Source organism: Lithobates pipiens, unplaced genomic scaffold (assembly GCF_037356315.1).
Source record: "Lithobates pipiens isolate NorthernLeopardFrog02 unplaced genomic scaffold, aLitPip1_a1.2 Scaffold_22, whole genome shotgun sequence".
NCBI lineage: Eukaryota > Metazoa > Chordata > Amphibia > Anura > Ranidae > Lithobates > Lithobates pipiens.
In genome coordinates this window covers 4480793-4500488 of record NW_027507784.1, presented here as the reverse complement: position 1 = coordinate 4500488, position 19696 = coordinate 4480793, and the positions used below count along the sequence as shown (strand labels likewise).

The following is a 19696-nucleotide window of genomic DNA, read 5'->3' as shown; positions in this document are numbered from 1 at the left end:
GCAAACGGTTCAGCCCGAGCATAAGTTCGGGCCGAACTTTGGTTGTTTGGATATTCTGCAGAACACCGAACAATATGCTGTGTTGGGGAAAATTTGAAAGCCGCCGGAACTATGTTAAAGTCTATGGGACATTAACGTGATAAATTAAAAGTGCTAATTTTAAAGGCTTATATGCAAGTTATTGTCATAAAAAGTGTTTGGGGACCCGGGTCCTGCCCCAGGGGACATGGGTCAATGCAAAAAAAGTTTTCAAAAATGCTTAAAGTGAATAAAAGTGTAATATTGCTTTAAATTTCATACCTGGGGGGTGTCTATAGTATTCCTGTAAAGGGGGCGCATGTTTCCCGTGTTTAGAACAGTCTGGCAGCAAAAGGACATTACTAAAGGAAAGAAATTCATTCAAAACTACTCGCGGCTATAATGAATTGTCGGTCCGGCAATACACATAAAAGTCATTGAAAAAAAAGGCATGGGATTCCCCCACAGGGGAACCCCAAACCAAAAAAAAATCCATACCAGACCCTTATCTGAGCACACAACCTGGCAGGCCATAGGAAAAGAGGGGGGATGAGAGAGCGTGCCCCCACTGAACCATACCCGGCCACATGCCCTCAACATGGGGAGGATGTCCCCATGTTGATGGGGATAAGGGCCTCATCCCCACAACCCTTGCCCGGTGGTTGTGGGGGTCTGTGGGCAGGGGGCTTATTGGAATCTGGAAGCCCCCTTTAGCAAGGGGTCCCCCACACTCGTACCATTTTATCAAAAAAAGTGTCAAAAATGTTAAAAAAGACAAGAGACGGTTTTTGACAATTCCTTTATTAATGTCTTCTTCTTTCCCCGCTTCTTCTACCATCTTCTTCTGGTCTTCATTCGGTTTTCTTCCTCTCTTCCTCCATCTTGTTCTTCCCCGCGCTTCTTCCTCTGATCCTCTGCTTCTTCCTTCGGTCTTTTTGTCCGCATCTTCCTCCAGCGTCTTCTTCACCGTTTAAGTCTCTGGACAATCCGCATCCATGGGAGGTTCCTGCTGTGTGATGATTCTGTTCTTCTGACAGTTCTTTTATAACTGAGGATGAGGACACCCGGTGACCCGCCCCCTCTGACTCCCCATCTGACTTCCCTATGGTTTTCCCGTGGTGTCAGAGGGGGTGGGGTCTCCCAGTTATGTACCCGGGTGAGCCCGCCCCCTCTGATATCATGGGGAAAGCCATAGGGAAGTTGCCTCGTGAAGTCCCCGTGCATCAGAGGGGGCGGGGTCACCGGGTGTCCCCACCCTCAGTTATATAAGAACTGTCAGAAGAACAGAAGCGTCACACAGCAGGAACCTCCCATGAATGCGGATTGTCCGGAGAATGAAGCGGGGAAGAAGACGCCAGAGGAAGAGGCAGATGAGAAGACCAAAGGAAAAAGCAGAGGATCGGAGGAAGAAGAGGAAGAAGTGGGGGAACAACAAGATGGATGAAGAAAACCAAATGAACACCGGAAGAAGAAGCGGGGAAAGAAGAAAACATTAATAAAGGAATTGTCAAAAACCGTCTCTTGTCTTTTCAAAAAAATGTTATGCTTTTTTTGTGAAATGGTAGGGGTACATTTGTATTCCATTACCATTTCACATGGGGGGCGGGATCTTGGGGTCCCCTTGTTAAAGGGGGCTTCCAGATTCTGATAATCCCCCCCCGTCCGCAGACCCCCACAACCCCCGGGCAAGGGTTGTGGGGATGAGAAGGGTTGTGGGGATGAGACCCTTCTCCCCCTCAACATGGGAACAAGGTGCTTTGGGGGGCTGCTACCTCAAAGCACCCTCTCAATGTTGAAGGCATGTGGCCTGATATGGTTCAGGAGGGGGTGCGCTCTCCTGCCCCCCCCCCCCTCTTTTCCTGGCAGCCTACCAGCTTGCTCGGATAAGGGTCTGGTGTGGATTTTTGGGGGGACCCATGCCATTTTTTTTTTAATTTTGGCACGGGGTTCCCCTTAAAATCCATACCAGACCTGAAGGGTCTGGTATAGATTTTGAGGGGGACCCCCATGCCATTTTTTTTTTATTTTGGCGTGGGGTTCAACTTAATATCCATACCAGACCTGAAGGGCCTGAAGGGCCTGATATGGAATTTGGGGGGACCCCCACGCATTTTTTATTAAATTTTGGTTTGGGGTTCCCCTGTGGGGAAATCCCCATGCCGTTTTTATCAATGAACTTTTATGTGCATTGCCGGGACTGACAATTAATTGTAGCCACGAGTAGTTTTAAATGACTTTTTTTCCTTTAGAAATGTAATTTTGCTCTCGGACTGTTCTTAACACGGGAAACATGCGCCCCTTCACAGGCATACTATAGACACCCCCCAGTTACGAAATTTAAAGGAATATTTCACTTTTATTGTTTCACTTAAAGCATTATTAAAATCACTGTTCCCGAAAAAAACTGACGTTTTTAAAACTTTTTTTTTCTTTTGCATTTATCCATGTCCCCTGGGGCAGGACCCCGGTCCCCAAACACTTTTTATGACAATAACTTGCACATAAGTTTTTAAAATTAGCACTTTTGATTTTTCATGTTCGTGTCCCATAGACTTTAACGGTGTTCGCGCGTTCGAACAGATTTTTTTGCCTGTTCGCATGTTCTGGTGTGAACCGAATGTCGGGGTGTTCGGCTCATCCCTAATAAGAAAATCCCAAATCTGAAGCTTTCACCAGACTGGGAATCGAGGGGAAATCTTCCAATGGAGATGGCAGCGGGAGGGGAACCCCCAACCGGGACCCCCATCTCCTCCCGGGGCTCTCTCAGGCACTCCCATCCCGCCGGGAGACCCGAGCTACTAGCCAGAACATCCACCAGCTAGTCCGAGGCCCATACAAAGCTAGGATCAGCTTTGATCGGGTCTCCACTAGGGTAACCCTGAAGCGATGACAGAGCCATTTTTTTTTTAAAATCGACAGTATTCAAAAATGCCGATCTTGGTGTTTTGAATGCTTTACAAGGGCAGTGGAGGGATTTTGGGTCTTATAGATACCAAATCCCTGTCACTGTCATAAGGATGTCTACATTCCTTGTGACAGCAATAAACATGATAAAATAAATGAAAGCAATGGTTTAAAAATGAAATGTATAATAAAAAAAACTATTTATTCGCCGCAAGATCACTTTTATCGGCGGTGGAGAGGGCAGCCCCCCCCCCCCCCCTCCCGCCGCTCTCTGGTGCCCTCCGCCGCTTACCGGAGCCATCGGTAGCAGTGGAAGCGATCGGATTCTTGTCCTTCCTGGGTATGGAGATGAGTGAGGGGAAGATGGCCTCCCCACCTGTCTCTAAAACATTGCAGGGCGGAAGCCGACGTCAAAATGTCACTTCCGCCCACAGCTCTTAAAGGTCCATTTAAAAAAAAAAAAAAAAAATGATTGCATTTTAGTGTAAATATGAGATTTGAGGTCTTCTTGACCCCCCCAGATCTCATATTTAAGAGGTCCCGTCATGCTATTTTTTTCCATTACAAGGGATTTTTATATTCCATGTAATAGGAATAAAAGTGACACAATATTTTTTTAAAAAGAATTGTGTAAAAAAAGAATTAAAAGGTAAAATATATAATATAAAAAAAAAATTATACGCATCCCGCCGAGCTCAAAGCAGACCACATACGTGAGCAGCGCCCGCATATGAAATGTTTGCATTCCTTGCATTCCTTGTAATAGAAATAAAATGACAATTTTTTATTGATTTTTTTTTTTTAAACAGTGTAAAAATAAAAAATAAAAGGTAAAATAAATAATAATAAAAAAAAAATGAAACGTGCCCCGTCGCGACAAGCTTGCATGCAGAAGCGAAAGCAATACGTGAGTAGCGCCCGCATATGAAAATGGTGTTCAAACCACACATGTAAGGTATCGGCGCGATCGGTAGAGCGAGAGCAATAATTCTAGCCCTAGATCTCCTCTGTAATGCAAAACAGGCAACCTGTAGAATCTTTTACATGTTGCCTATGGAGATTTTTAAGGGTAAAAGTTTGTCACCATTCCACGAGCGGGGGCGCAATTTTGAAGCGTGACGTGTTGGGTATCAATTTACTCAGGGTAACATTATCTTTCACAATATAAAAAAAAAGTTGGGCTAACTTTACTGTTGTCTTATTTTTAAATTCAAAAAAGTGTATCTTTTCCAAAAAAAAGTGAGCTTATTGCAACCACCGCCATTTTATTTTATTCTCTAGGGTGTTAGGAAATAAATGTATAAGGTTTGGGGTTTCATAGTTATTTTCTAGCAAAAAAAAAATTGTTTTTAACTTGTAAATAACAAATCTCAGAAAGAGGCTCGGTCCTGAAGTGGTTAAAATAAAAAAAAGTGTGTTTTTTTAATCCAAAATTGCGTTTTAAAAGCAAATATCATGTGGAATTTACAAAAGCCACCGATTTATTCTCTATGACAGCAGTTCTCAACTCCTGTCCTCGGGACCGACTAACAGGCCAGGTTTTAGGTATTACCTAGGGGGAGATGTAGACTAGAATACTGAGCAGCGAATGGCATCAGCTGGGATGTAGCTCAGTTTTCCTGCAGACCTGGCCTGACTTTACACCTTTAATGCTTTCAAATCTTTCTAAAGTGTAAAGTGTTTACATTATTATTATAAAGATAAAATCTGTAAAAGCCTTTCTAGCCGCTTGCATGGGTGACCTCGGCGTAAAGAAGGGATCAATTCCATTACCCCACAAAATCACCTTTATGAAATCTATGGGGTTGTAGAGCAACATTATATAAAAATCAAGCAGGGGGGGGGGGCATGAAAAATATACAGATTGGGTGAGGGCAAACAACATTAGTCAAAATGGCGGCTGGTTGACTTCCGGGCTAAGGGGAAATTGATTGGCCTAAATATACACCCCCGGGATATAAATAGAGTGACACGCTAACAACAAGCAGCTTCCTGATGACGCAATTACTATTGCGAAACGCATAGAGACTGCTGGGAAAATTACACTACGTCACTAGTTAAAGGCAAATAACATTAGTCAAAATGGTGGCTATTTGATTTCCGGGCTAAGGGGAATTGATTAGCCTAAGTATACAGCTCCGGGATATAAATAGAGTGGCACGCTAACAACAAGTAGCTTCCTGATGACGCAATTACTATTGTGAAACGCGTAGAGGCTGCTGGGAAAATTACACTACGTCACTAGTTGAAGGCAAATAACATTAGTCAAAATGGTGACTAGTTGATTTCCAGGCTAAAGGGAATTTATTGGCCTAAGTATACAGCTCCGGGATATAAATAGAGTGACACGCTAACAACAAGCAGCTTCCTGATGACGCAATTACTATTGCGAAACGCGTAGAGGCTGCTGGGGAAATTACACTACGTCACTAGTTGAAGGCAAATAACATTAGTCAAAATGGTGGCTAGTTGATTTCCGGGCTAAGGGGAATTGATTGGCCTAAGTATACAGCTCCGGGATATAAATAGAGTGACACGCTAACAACAAGCAGCTTCCTGATGACGCAATTACTATTGCGAAACGCGTAGAGGCTGCTGGGAAAATTACACTACGTCACTAGTTGAAGGCAAATAACATTAGTCAAAATGGTGGCTAGTTGATTTCCGGGCTAAGGGGAATTGATTGGCCTAAGTATACAGCTCCGGGATATAAATAGAGTGACACGCTAACAACAAGCAGCTTCCTGATGACGCAATTATTATTGCGAAACGTGTAGAGGCTACTGGGAAATTACGCTAGGTCACTACATCACTTCCAGTCTGGGGCGAAAAGCGAGGTTTGAACCACAAGCTGAGTGAAAACGAGGCTTGCACTGCACGCCGGCATAGGAAGCATACGGCGACATCTTTACACCCATCCAAACTGCTGGATAAGCTTGGTGCCGGCTCATGGGCACTACAAAATGTACAGTCTCTTTTTTTAAATCTAATTTTAAATAAAAAGTGTAAGTTTATTGCGCAATTATCGCTGTCTGTTTTTTTATGAGGACGGATACTACATGCTCATAGTTTATTGGGGACAGCAAGCTCCTCAGCGGGCCCCGGCACGCCCACTGATTGGCTCCGAGAAGGCCAATACCCAAACATCCAACCAGACTTGGTTCTGGCCTGTCATGTGCACCTCACTGTAAAAAGTGTAAGTTTATTGCGCAATTATCGCTGTCTGTTTTTTATGAGGACGGATACTACATGCTCATAGTTTATTGGGGACAGCAAGGATAAGTCTGGAAAGGGGTGTGGGTCACGTGTTGGGGGTTCCGTAGTTGTTCGAGAGACCCGCGTGGTCTAGTCTGGTTCCAGGACCGGGTAGGGGTCCCGGCAACGGGGTGTTTGACACCCCGCAACATGTTCCTGTCAGTGGCCCCTGATAGACCTGCTTGGTCTGGGGTAGGGATCCGTCCATTCCCAAGTACCGGAACCGGCTGGTCCGAGGCGCAGTAACTGAGGGAGGATTCAAAGTGTCCGCGTGGGACACCACAACTCGTAGAAGTGACCGGGGGAGGACTCTTCGAAGGAGGGCCGGCAAGTGGCATCCTGAGAAGTGCCTGGTTACTGTGTTGGGAAGGACATTGACGAATTCACACGTTTCCAGTACCATTGAGGAGACGGGAAACGTTCCAGGTACGGAGGAAAAAGTTTGAGTCAATGTGCTGACTGCCATGATCTCTGGCTAGAGATCTGTTCAGCCTTGAAGTGCCCAGCTGTGAGTGGCTACTCTCTGGGTGGAAATAGAGGCTTTGCTAGACCTGCAGTTCAAGGTGCCTGAGTTCTTCACCCCGTGCCCTCTGTTCCCTAAGAGAGACTGTGTTAATTGAAAGTACTACTGCAAAATATCTGTGTCAGTGTACAAGTCATTGGGTATCAACCCTGGGAACCCCTAGAAGTGGAAGAGCAGGCCAAGAGAAGGTAATCGGTAAGCCCATTAAGTCAAGGCCGCCCTGCAATGGGTTGTGGCAGCTACAATATTATATGCTATGAGTTTTTTTTTTTTTTTACACAAATAATAGTTATCTTTGCGCCGGTGACTCACATATACCCATTTGGATACCACATATGTGGATGTTATTTGTTGTTTGTACAGCCCAGAAACAATCATGTGCATCTTCTTTTTTTTTCATCTTACTTTAACCACTTGTTTACTGGGCACTTAATCCATACCAGACCTTTATCCGAGTGGATATTCGAGTGGATATCCGGATGGGGAAGAGCGAGCACACCCCTCCTGAACCATACCAGGCTGCATGCCCTCAACATGGGGGGTGGGTGCTTTGGGGAAGGGGGGCGCTCTGCGGGCCCCTCACCCCAAAGCACCTTGTCCCCATATTGATGAGGACAAGGGCCTCTTCCCGACAACCCTGGCCGTTGGTTGTCGGGGTCTGCTGGCGGGGGGCTTATCGGAATCTGGGAGCTCCCTTTAATAAGAGGGCCCCCAGATCCCGGCCCCCCACCCTATGTGAATAAGTATGCGGTACATCGTACCCCTACCCATTCACCTGGGGGAAAGAAAGTCAATAAAAAAACACACTAGACTGTTTTTTAAAGTAGTTTATTAGGCAGCTCCAGGGGTCTTCTTCCGACTTCGGGGGTCTCTTCCAACTTCTCTGCACTTTCCGGTTTTCCCGCTCTCCGGCCCTTTTCTCCCGCTCCCCAGTTCCTCTCCACGCTCTCCGAGTTCTTCTGCCGGGCTCCTCCACCATCTTCTACCAGCTCTTTTACTAGCATTGACCTGGTCTTCTCCTTCATCATTTACCAGCATGCCCTGGGACTCTGACGTCATAAGGGGCAGGGTCACATAACCCGGTGACCCCGCCCCTTATGCCTATATAAGTCGTTACGCACCGTGTCCACAACATTACAACGGGAGAGAGCGTCGTGTCAACTTCAGAAGAAGAGAAGAAGAAGATGATGACGAAGGAGAAGTCCGGGCCAACGCTTGTAAAAGAGCTGGAAGAAGATAGCGGAGGAGCCCGGCAGAAGAACCCTGAGAGCGCGAAGAAGAACCGGGAATTGGGAGAAGAGGCCGGACAGCGGGAGAAGAACCGTAAAGCGCAGAGAAGTCGGAAGAAGACCCCCGGAGCTGCCTAAAAAACGACTCTGTTTTTTTATTGTGTATAGTTGGATACACTACTCATAAAACGCCCACTTAGTGTATCATCACCGCGCCAACATCAAGCCCTCTAAATCTCCAGCTGCTACTTAGACATATAATTATATAAATAGCAGAAGCTGCCTAAAAAACGACTGTGTTTTTTTATTGACTTTCTTTCCCCCAGGTGAATGGGTAGGGGTACGATGTACCCCATACTTATTAACATAGGGTGGGGGACCGGAATCTGGGGACCCTCTTATTAAAGGGGGCTTCCGGATTCCGATAAGCCCCCCTCCCGCAGACCCCGACAACCAATGCCCAGGGTTGTCGGGAAGAGGCCCTTGTCCTCATCAACATGGGGACAAGGTGCTTTGGGGTGGGGGGCCCGCAGAGCTCCCCCCTTCCCCAAAGCACCCCACCCATGTTGAGGGGATGAAGCCTGGTACAGTTCAGAAGTGGGGTGCTCGCTCGTGCCCAACCCCTTCCCTGACCGGCCGGGTTGCGTTCCCGGATAAGGGTCCGGTATGGATTTTGGGGGGACCCCCATGCTGTTTTTTCTGCGTAGGGGCTTTCCATACCAGGCGACGGGGATCGCAAGGTGTCAATCTCGCTGATAAAAGCGGCGAGATTGACTTCCTTTTCTAGTCCCGTCATAACTCATCATGTTCAAAATGAACGGACTTTAGTCCATGTGTGGGCAAGTCCGTTCATTTGGAAGTCCACCGGAACTCCGTCTGAACTCCGTCTGAACTCCGTCGGAACTCCGTCTGAACTCCGTCTGAACTCCGCCGGAACTCCGTCGGGAAGACCGGTGGACCTAGTCTGCCGGAAAGTCCGGCCATGTGTGGGCAAGTCAGTTTATTCAGAAAGTCCTTTGGAACTCCACCGGAATTCCGACGGGAGGTCCATCGGTCATAGTCTGCTGGAAAGTCCGGTCATGTGTACAGGGCATAAGGGTTTACAACCACTTTAAATGGACTGTAGAGCGTTTCTGAAAACTGCAAAACACACTAAAAAATGCGTAGGTGTGTACCTAGGGTCAGGGCCGGTTCATACTGGAGTGAGAGGAGAGACTCTTTGCAGGCGCTATTTTTATCACTATAGCGCCTGTAAAGCTCCTCCAGTGTGAAAGCAGCCTAAGATATAAAAGATATTGTACTTCCCCAAAACCAGCACCCCCAAAACTAATTAAAAAGATGAAAGAAAAGAGAAAAAAAAAACCCACAACAACAAACAAGCTCAATAGTGTACTTTTATTTTGCCAGCAAAAACAAAATGATGTATATTCATTTACTAGCTTCAGAAAAAAAATAAAAATTCTACAGCATATATGGTGCTACATTTAGCAAAACAGTTAGCAATTGGTTTTAAATGCCCTGCTCATAGGAGCTTACAATCTAAAATTTGTCTAAACCTTAGAATGGGCACAGCTTTACTTTCACTGTATAACGGGCAACACATCACCTTTTTATCTGCAAGATTCTAGAAATATACTTAGCGGTCATTATTCTTACAAAGCATTCCAACATAATATTAAAAAAGCCACATATTCAAAATATAACACCCACCACCACCCCACAATCCACACATATACATACATTGGTGACCATGTTCTGATGGAAGCTGCATTTCTGTGTACACGATTAAGCAATGAGATCAAAGAGTAGATGGTCAGCACATGCTTCCAAACCATGTTTGCACGGTCAGACAGGAACACTACACACACAACATTGACAGAATGGCCACCAAAACCCACTTTTGATTGAAAAAAACGCACAAGAATTTCAGCAAACAAACAGCCCTAGTTGGGCGTTTGTCAATAGGCACAATATCATTCCTTCTCCCCCACAAATCACAGCAAAAAAACCTGACCTTTTCTGACCGTTATATAAAAGAGGTTGTATTGTTAGAACACTGACACACCCAATAAAAGTACATGCCCACTTGAAGTACACGCCCACCAGTATGTCTAAAGGGATTGCGCCTGATGGGCAGGAACACATAATACTATTTGTAACTGTGTTAGCCCTTGGCTATGTCATGTGCATCAAATCTCCAACTACAGGCCAAAGATCGAAGTCCATTTCCATGCACATAAACAAAGCAACCGTTTTCTAAGCCTATGTACCTGTGAAGTGTAAACCATCCAATTATAAATGTCCAGGTCCCTGGGCGTGATCAGTGCTAACAAACATTAACATCAGTCCCTGGCTGCAATCAGCTTCCAATCTAAAGTCCAAAACGAACTTTCTTACATTAGAGACTATTTCAACAGGAGACAAATAAAATGCCAGCGTGTCTTTTTATTGTGGTGAGAAACAAACACATGGAGAACATATAAAATTCAACAAAAGCATTAGCATGTTGAGGATTTGAACCCGCAACCCCAGTGCTGCTAGACAGGATTGCTACCCACTTAGCCAGCGGGCAACCTCACACATGCTCTGTGCATCTCTGCGGTGTGAACTAGCCCTAAGTCCATAGCCATGCTCAGTGTCACAAGCAATATAAAATATATTGGTCTAAGTATTGGGACGCCCTGCCTTTATACGCACATGAACTTTAATGACATCCCAGTCTTAGTCCGGAGAGTTCAATATTGAGTTGGTCCACCCTTTGCAGCTATAACAGCTTCAACTCTCCTGGGAAGGCCGCCCACAAGGTTTAGGAGTGTGTCTATAGGAATGTTTGACCAATCTTTAAAGTACATTTGTGAGGTCAGGCACTGATGTTGGACGAGAAGTCCTGGCTTACAGTCTCCACTCTAATTCATCCCCAAGGTGTGTTATGTTGTGTTGAGGTCTCTGTCCAGGCCAGGCCAGTGAAGGTCCATAAAGACATGGATGAGTGAGTTTGGGGTGAAGGAACTTGACTGGTCAGCACAGAGTCCTGACCTCAACCTGATAGAACACCTTTTGGCTGTATTAGAGCAGAGACTGCGAGCCAGGCCTTCTCATCCAACATCAGTGCCTGACCTCACAAATGCACTTCAGAAACAATGGTCAAACATTCCCATAGACACACTCCTAAACCTTGTAGACAGCCTTCCCATAAGCTGTTATAGCTGCAAAGGGTGGGCCAAATCAAAAAATTGTAAAAAAAAATTGTAAGACTTCTTCCATAAAAAATAAAAGCTGCAGAGGTGATCAAATACCACCAAAAGAAAGCTCTATTTGTGGGGAAAATATGCATCAATTTTGTTTGGGTGCAGCGTCACACAACTGCGCAATTGTCAGTTAAAGTGACGCCGCGCCGTATCACAAAAAATGGCCTGGTCATTGAGCAGCCAATTCTTCCGCGGCTGAAGTGGTTCATTTTATTTCCACATTTCTCAAAAATGTGTGGCAATAAACACTCTCTATGCCTTACAGCCTTTTTTTTTTCCAAAAATCTGGTCATTTTGTAGGTTTCTCCTGTCCTGGCACTTCAGGGACTTGCCGAATATAAGAGGCAGTCAGGAAATTAGATGTGTATTTTATGCCCATAGGATTCCTAAAGGTGCTCTTTGGGTTTTGGGCCCCTCTATGCATCCAGGCTGTGAAAAAGTCTCACATGTGTTATCCCCACACTCAGGATGAGCAGAATAATGTGTTTTGGGGGTGTAATTGTAACAATGACTTTGCATAGAAATAATTTGTGAAAATTACAATGTTGTGATTATTTATTTCTTCATTTTCCCCAAAAAAGTGACAAAAAAGTGAAACTTTAAAAAACTCACCGTGCAGCTTACCAAACACCTTGGACTGTTTACTTTCCAAAATGGGTCATGGGGGGGGGATTTGTATTGTCCTGGAATATTAGGGTCTCAAGAAAATAGATAGTCAGAACATCGGCATCAGGGCCTGGACCTCAACCCGTAACCTCTGCTGGTTCTGGTAATGATACTTCTCTCCGAACCACCTGAGGCCGCGTACACACGCGGGGACTGTTCGCCCAACCTTGTTCGTCAAACAGTTTGACAAACAGTCCGCTCAAAATTAGCATGAACGGACTTGACCACACACGATGAACGAACAGTCCGCTGAAACCGTGCGCGATGACGTGTACGGCACGTACGACGGGACTAGAAAACGACGTCCTATACACTGCAATGCAACCTTCGGCGTGTAAATCCTTTCTGAGTATGCGCGGAACTTAGGTTGACAAACAAGCCTACACACGAGCGGACTGTCCGCTCAAACCAAGTTTCAGCGGACAGTTTTACGGAAATTCCGAAAAACTTTGTTCGTCAGACTGTCCGCTGAAACTGTCCGCTGAAGCCCACACACGAGCGGACTGTCCGCTGAAACACTGTTCAGCGGACAAAGTTGGGCGAACAGTCCGCCCGTGTGTACGCGGCCTGAGGCCTGAGGTGCTGGACAGTAGACATGTGCATTCATTGTCGTCTGAATGCATTTTCATCTGAATTTTGAGTATTTTCGTTAATGTTTTAACAAATGATAACGAAGGTACAGAATCCAAAAACCGAAAGATCCGCATAAAAAAAAAAATGCTTTATTTTCGTTTTTCATTGTGACAACAGTTGGATATAGATAGGAGATTCGACATGACTCTGATCAATAGGGATCGAATGTGCCTAACCTCAGCTCTATTAGTCCAAGATTAATCTACATAGAGAGAAAAGATTCGACAGAGAGAAAAAAGATTTGACAGAGAGAGAAAAGATTTGACATTATAGAGAGAAAAGATTCAACATTATAGAGAGAAAAGATTTGACATAGAGAGAAAAGATTCGACATAGAGAGAAAAGATTCAACATAGAGAGAAAAGATTCAACATAGAGAGAAAAGATTCGACATTATAGAGAGAAAAGATTCAACATTATAGAGAGAAAAGATTTGACATTATAGAGAGGAAAGATTCGACATAGAAAGAAAAGATTCGACATAGAGAGAAAAGATTCGACATTATAGAGAGGAAAGATTTGACATTATAGAGAGAAAAGATTTGACATAGAGAGAAAAGATTCAACATAGAGAGAAAAGATTCAACATAGAGAGAAAAGATTCGACATTATAGAGAGAAAAGATTCAACATAGAGAGAAAAGATTCGACATTATAGAGAGAAAAGATTTGACATTATAGAGAGAAAAGATTTGACATTATAGAGAGAAAAGATTTGACATTATAGAGAGAAAAGATTTGACATAGAGAGAAAAGATTCAACATAGAGAGAAAAGATTCAACATAGAGAGAAAAGATTTGACATTATAGAGAGAAAAGATTCAACATAGAGAGAAAAGATTCGACATTATAGAGAGAAAAGATTCGACATTATAGAGAGAAAAGATTTGACATTATAGAGAGAAAAGATTCGACATTATAGAGAGAAAAGGTTCAACATTATAGAGAGAAAAGATTCGACATAGAGAGAAAAGATTCAACATAGAGAGAAAAGATTCAACATAGAGAGAAAAGATTCGACACAGAGAGAAAAGATTCGACATAGAGAGAGAAGATTCGACTTTATAGAGACAATAGCAAAAAAGGTTGAATGTGCCTAACCTAACTCTATCAGTCCAAGATTATTCTACATAGAGAGAAAAGATTCGACATTATAGAGAGAAAAGATTTGACATTATAAAGAGAAAAGATTTGACATAGAGAGAAAAGATTCAACATAGAGAGAAAAGATTCGACATAGAGAGAAAAGATTTGACATTATAGAGACAATAGCAAAAAAGGTTGAATGTGTCTAACCTAACTCTATTAGTCCAAGATTATTCTACATAGAGAGAAAAGATTCCACATGAAGATTGGACGAAGCAGTCGCCGGGAGCGAACATTTATGGTGAAATGCTCCGCCCATAGGCTATAGAAGAATTCTAGTGTTGTTTGACTAGTAATAATAATGAATAAATATAATTATTACTAGTGTCATACAACATTCCACCTTAATTATTTTGGATTTTCGTCGAATGCACTTTTTTAACAAAACAAAATAAATAAATAAAAATTTCGTGAGTAACTAAATAAATGAATTTTTCGGACGAAAACGAAATTACGAAACAAAATATTTCAGTGTGCGCACGTCTACTGGACAGTGATCTGCCTCATTGCTTAGACATCCTTGCCTTATGCCTTTTTTTTCATGAACCTCTAACTCCTTGCTCCTCCCATGAACTTCCTGATTTTAGCCATGCCTTAGCACTTCCTGTTTGCCAGACTATTGTGCTCTCCTCAGTCATTACCTTGCTCTTGTCACTCCTGCTGCTATCCTTATCTCTGCTACCAGTCATTACTGAACTTTGGCTTGTTCCTCAAAAATGTTTCTGCTCGATTCCAACCTGCAACCACTTGTCACCGACCTTTGACTTATTTAACGATTACACTTCTGCTTGATCCCTACCTGCTATATCTGCTACTGGACCCCGGCTTGCTCACCTCCTGGTTGGGTGATCCCGAGGACCACGACCTGGTACTAACACATAGCAAAACCCATCCCCACCATCAGGAGCTCTGGTGAATACCCATTAATGCTCAGACCCTGCACCTAAGGTGAGCCTGTGTCACCCGCCAGGGGGACCTTCCTATGTACTTATCCTGCTGGTCAGTGGGAGCCTCTCTACTGCTTACTGCTATAGATACTAATCTCCAAGCTTGACCCCGACCGTGACAATCATGATTGATCAACTTTCAAATATATATATAAGATAGATTGTAGATTCTATAACTTTCACACAGACTAAATAATATACACTAATATAACTAAATATACACTAATACACTAAATAATATACACTAATATAACTAAATATACACTAATACACTAAATAATATACACTAATATAACTAAATATACACTAATACACTAAATAATATACACTAATATAACTAAATATACACTAATACACTAAATAATATACACTAATATAACTAAATATACACTAATACACTAAATAATATTCACTGATTTTTGTTACGTTTACCAAAGAAATAGAGCGGAATATATTTTGGCCTAAATGTATTTATTTTTAACCAACTTAAGGACCAGCCTCGTTTTGAGATTTTGGTGTTTACATGTTTAAAATATTTTTATTTTTTGCTAGAAAATTACTTAGACCCCCCCAAACATTATATATTGTTTTTTTCACACCGTATTTGCACAGAGGTCTTACAAGCGCACTTTTTTTGGAAAAAAAATCACTTTTTTGAATAAAAAAAATAAGCCAGCAGTAAAATTCGTATTTTTTTTTTTATATTGTGAAAGATAATGTTACGCAGAGTAAATTGGTACCCAACATGTCACGCTTCAAAATTCCGCCCGCTCGTGGAATGGCAACAAACTTTTACCCTTAAAAATCTCCATAGGCGACTTTTAAAAAATTCTACAGGTTGCATGTTTTGAGTTACAGAGGAGGTCTAGGGCTAGAATTATTGCTCTCTCTCTCTACCGATCGCAGCGATACCTCACATGTGTGGTTTGAACACCGTTTTTATATGCGGGCGCTACTCACGTATGCTTTTGCTTCTGCATGCAAGCTTGTCGGGACGGGGCGCGTTTAAAAAAATTTTTTGTATTATTTATTTTACCTTTTATTTTTTATTTTTACACTGTTTAAAAAAATAAATAAAAAATTGTCATTTTATTTCTATTACATGGAATGCAAACATTCCTTGTAATAGAAAAAAAAAGCATGACAGGTCTGGGGTCAAAAAGTCCTCGGATCTCATGTTTAGACTAAAAAAATAAAATAAAAATAAAATTGTAATTTAAAAAAATTATTTAAATTAAATGGCCCTTTAAGACTTAAAAAAAAAATAAAAATAAAAAATTGTAATTTAAAAAAAATTATTTAAATTAAATGGTCCTTTAAGATCTGTGGGCGGAAGTGATATTTTGACGTTGCTTCCCGCCCAGCAATTGTATGGAGACAGGTGGGGGGCCATCTTCCCCCCTCACTCGCCTCCTCTCCCTCACCTGACAGGAGACAACATGCCATCACCTCCACCCACTGATGGTAAGCGTCGGAGGGCACCGGATCGCGGTGGGAGGGGTAGGCTGATAAAAGTGATCTTATGGCGATTCCGCCGCAGAGACCACTTTTATCTTGTAGCAGACCGCCCCGCTGAAGGCGAGGATACCGGGGGTTATGCCAGCTAGCTGCTGCCATAACAACGATATTCTCCTTCAAAGAGCCAACGTAAAACTTGCGGCGGGCGGTCCATAAGTGGTTAAACATAGTTACATAGTTAGTCAGGTTGAAAAAAAAGACACAAGTCCATCTAGATCAACCGCAAAAAAAAAAAGTTTTATAACAGAAACTAAGAGAACTTTTTTTCAAAAATTTCTGATATTTCAGACAAATTTCAGACATATAGCAAAAAAAAATAATAAAAAAAAGCGGTGACTAAATACCACCAAAAGAAAGCCCTCTGTCTCTAAAAGACAATATAAAGTAATCTGGATGACTGAGTTATTGTCATTCAAAGTGTGACAGTGCTAAAAACTGAAAAAAAAAAATGGCCTGGGCAGGAATGAAATGGGACAGCCCAGTCTTCAAGTGGTTAAAGTTTAATTATAGCCAAACAATTTTTATTTATTTTTTTGATGGGAAGGAAATGTTCGTAATCTCTGTCAGATTTATTTTTCCATCCCAATTAAGAATTTTCTAATCACTTTCTATCATGTACACATAGCATGAAATTTAAAGAAATCTTTGAAAAAAATGGGGGAAATGATTTCCTAGAGAGTTGTCACCAGAACAATGACCCCATTTGAGGATTTTGCCCTCTATTCCCATTCTGGAGAGAATTTCAAATTTAGGATTTACTCAACGCTTTCAGTCCCCTGTGACAATGATCACCGGGGCAAACAGGGAGGGAAATGTCCTCGGGTTGAGAACACAGACAGAAATTACTGTAAAAGATGGCAGGGGAAATAACCATTTTACACTTCATCTAATGCCGCGTACACACGATCGGAATTCCGGCCAGAAAAAAGACCGATGAGAGCTTTTCACCGGAAAATGCGACCGTGTGTACGCTCCCCTGGAATTTAGCTGTCCGAATTCCCGCCAGCCAAAAATTGATAGCATGTTCTCAATTTTCCAGACGGAAAAACTTTCTATCGGCAATTCTGATCATGTGTAATGCAATTCCAACACGCCAAAAATCACGCATGCTTAGACTCAACTACGAGACGGAAGCTATTGGCTACTGGATACTGAACTTCCTTTTTCTAGTCCCGTTGTACGCGTTGTACATCACCGCGTTACAAACGATCGGAATTTGGTGTGACCGTGTGTCGGCAAGACAGCTTGAGCCGACTTCCATCGGAATTCCGTCGGGGAAACCATCAGAGCTTTTTCCGATGAGAATTCTGATCGTGTGTACGCGGCATTACACTATAAGATGATCCCTATCACACTAGTTTCTTTCTGCTAAAAAATAAAAATAAAAAAAAAGGTTATTGTGAAAATTTAGATGTTCAAAGAACCTCAACTTTTTAAGTCTCTGTGTTCCTCCAGCTCCTGATCCAGAATCTTCTCAGAATGATCCTTCTCAGCTTGTTGCTGGCCTGGAAGATGACGGCCCCCTCAACTGATGGAGATAATAATCGTAGACTCCAATTGACCATAGGCATTAAGTCTGTGAACTTTGGGGAACCTCGAAAAAACATAAGCATTCGAGTTATGCCGAAGAATATGAAGATCAGAAGTAAGAAGAAGATTGTCCTCAGTGCAGTGACATGAGCCTGAAGATTTGGACGTGTTGATCCAGAGTCGTTATTCTTCACCCTCCAGACGTGTCTGAGCAGAAAGGAGGAAGTGAGGACCAGGCACAGAAGACTAAGGCAGAATGGAAGAATGACGCCTAGGGTGTTTGCAGGTACAAAATAGGAAAGGGTGGTACGGTACCTGGTAAGAGAGGCTTCTGAGCTGTTCTCAAAAAATTGAATGCTTTCTCCATACACAGCCCAGAAGCCCGGGACACTCACAATGAATATCCCAAATGCTGTCAAGAATAAAAGCGGATTCAGGTAATTGGACACAATTCTCTTTACCCAGATGAAGAACCCATAGCTGAGATTGGTGATGGTGGTACAGTAATGAGCCGAGAGCCAGAAGGTCAACCAGAAGTTGCAATATGTCAGGAAGTAACCTGATGTGCTTATGAATGCATATACTTGTCTATTGTATAAGATTTCCAGAGACAAGACAAAGAGCATTCCCTGTAGACTCATCACACATTGGAGGAGAAGATTCACAATCCCCTTAGCCAGAAAGATCACATCGGTGGGACTCAACTTCCCTTTTTTCTTTCTGATGATGTCCAGGTTACCCATCACAATACAAGTGTAAGAAGGGATTGCCAAGCCGAGTCCCAAGACTGAAGAGACTAATATGGATAAGAAGAACGGGTGCATCATGCTGAGGTTTGGTGTGATCTCCGGACAGAGATGACGGGACACGTCCAGTGATAGCAGACAGAATGATATAATTAGAGTTGGAATTATGGAAAAAGCCTTCAGAGATCCGTCTCATGATTGACTTTGCATAAATGTGATGGATTTCATTTCATTTAAATTCCAGTATCCAAAGCACGGAACAAACTGTGTAACACAATAATCATTGCTCTCATACTAACATGAGTAACCTCTTCAGGACCGGCAGCTGTGTGCCCTTTATTGATCATTATGTACACTTACTACTATGACAATTCTGACTATAAATGTGGTTTATCAGTGAGGGACAAACAAAGCTTTCTAATGGCAGGATTGTCTAAAATCTCTCTCTCTATATATATATTCTATTGTGTATGAGCGTTGCCCTGCCAGGGTCTAGAAGGAGGTTGTGACCCAGAATTCTCAACCTGATGAGTTGAGGGGCTCCAGGGAGCATGTAACATGAAGAGGAAACTGGCCTTTCAGTTTCCTCAGTGTTTTGTAAAGTTCACTTTGGGACCTGAAGCTCAGGGATTTCTGAGAGATCCGGGTGGGATGGAATCTTGTAAAGGGACCATTGGTCCAGGTCCGCCTTTAATTTATTAAACATAGGGGGAAGTTACGCTTGTATAGTTGGCCTATATTTGAGGTTAGGTGAACTCCCAAGTACGGGATGGATGTAGAGTTCCACAAAAAATGGAACTGGGTCCGGAGTCTGTCAACCAAGCTGGGATTAGTAGTGATGTTAAGCGCCACCGACTTGGACATATTGACTTGCAGTCCAGAGACCTGCCCGAATTTGTGGAGCGTCTGTAGAATATTAGGGGTGGAGATGAGTGGTGAGGTGATGAAGATTCCTTTAAATATTCCTTTAAATATCGTGCCTGGGGGGTGTCTGTAGTATGCCTACACATTTATATGTCACATTTTCCTATAGCATTGAGCATGAGAAATAAGCGACAATGTCACCTCTCTAATTAGACCTGCGTGCCTTCAGGGGCATACCAGGCCCTTAGGTCTGGTAGGGATTTTAAGGGGAATCCCCTACGCCAAAAAAAGGTGTGGGATTCCCCCCAAAATCCATACCAGACCCCTATCCGAGCACACAGCCCGGCCGGTCAGGAAAGGGGGTGGGGAAGAGCGAGCACTCCCCTCCTGAGCCGTACCAGGCCACGTTCCATCAACATGGGGGGTGGGTGCTTTGGGCAAGGGGGGTGCCCTGCACCCCCCCACCCCAA

General features: G+C 43.1%; 1 protein-coding gene across 1 annotated transcript; it reads right to left on the bottom strand.

The window, feature by feature from the left end:
• Positions 1-17519: 17519 nt before the first annotated feature.
• LOC143925258 (taste receptor type 2 member 40-like) lies at positions 17520-18443 on the bottom strand. The gene has a single exon (XM_077449849.1). It carries the CDS (start codon positions 18441-18443, stop codon positions 17520-17522), a length of 924 nt encoding a protein of 307 aa, XP_077305975.1.
• Positions 18444-19696: the final 1253 nt, after the last annotated feature.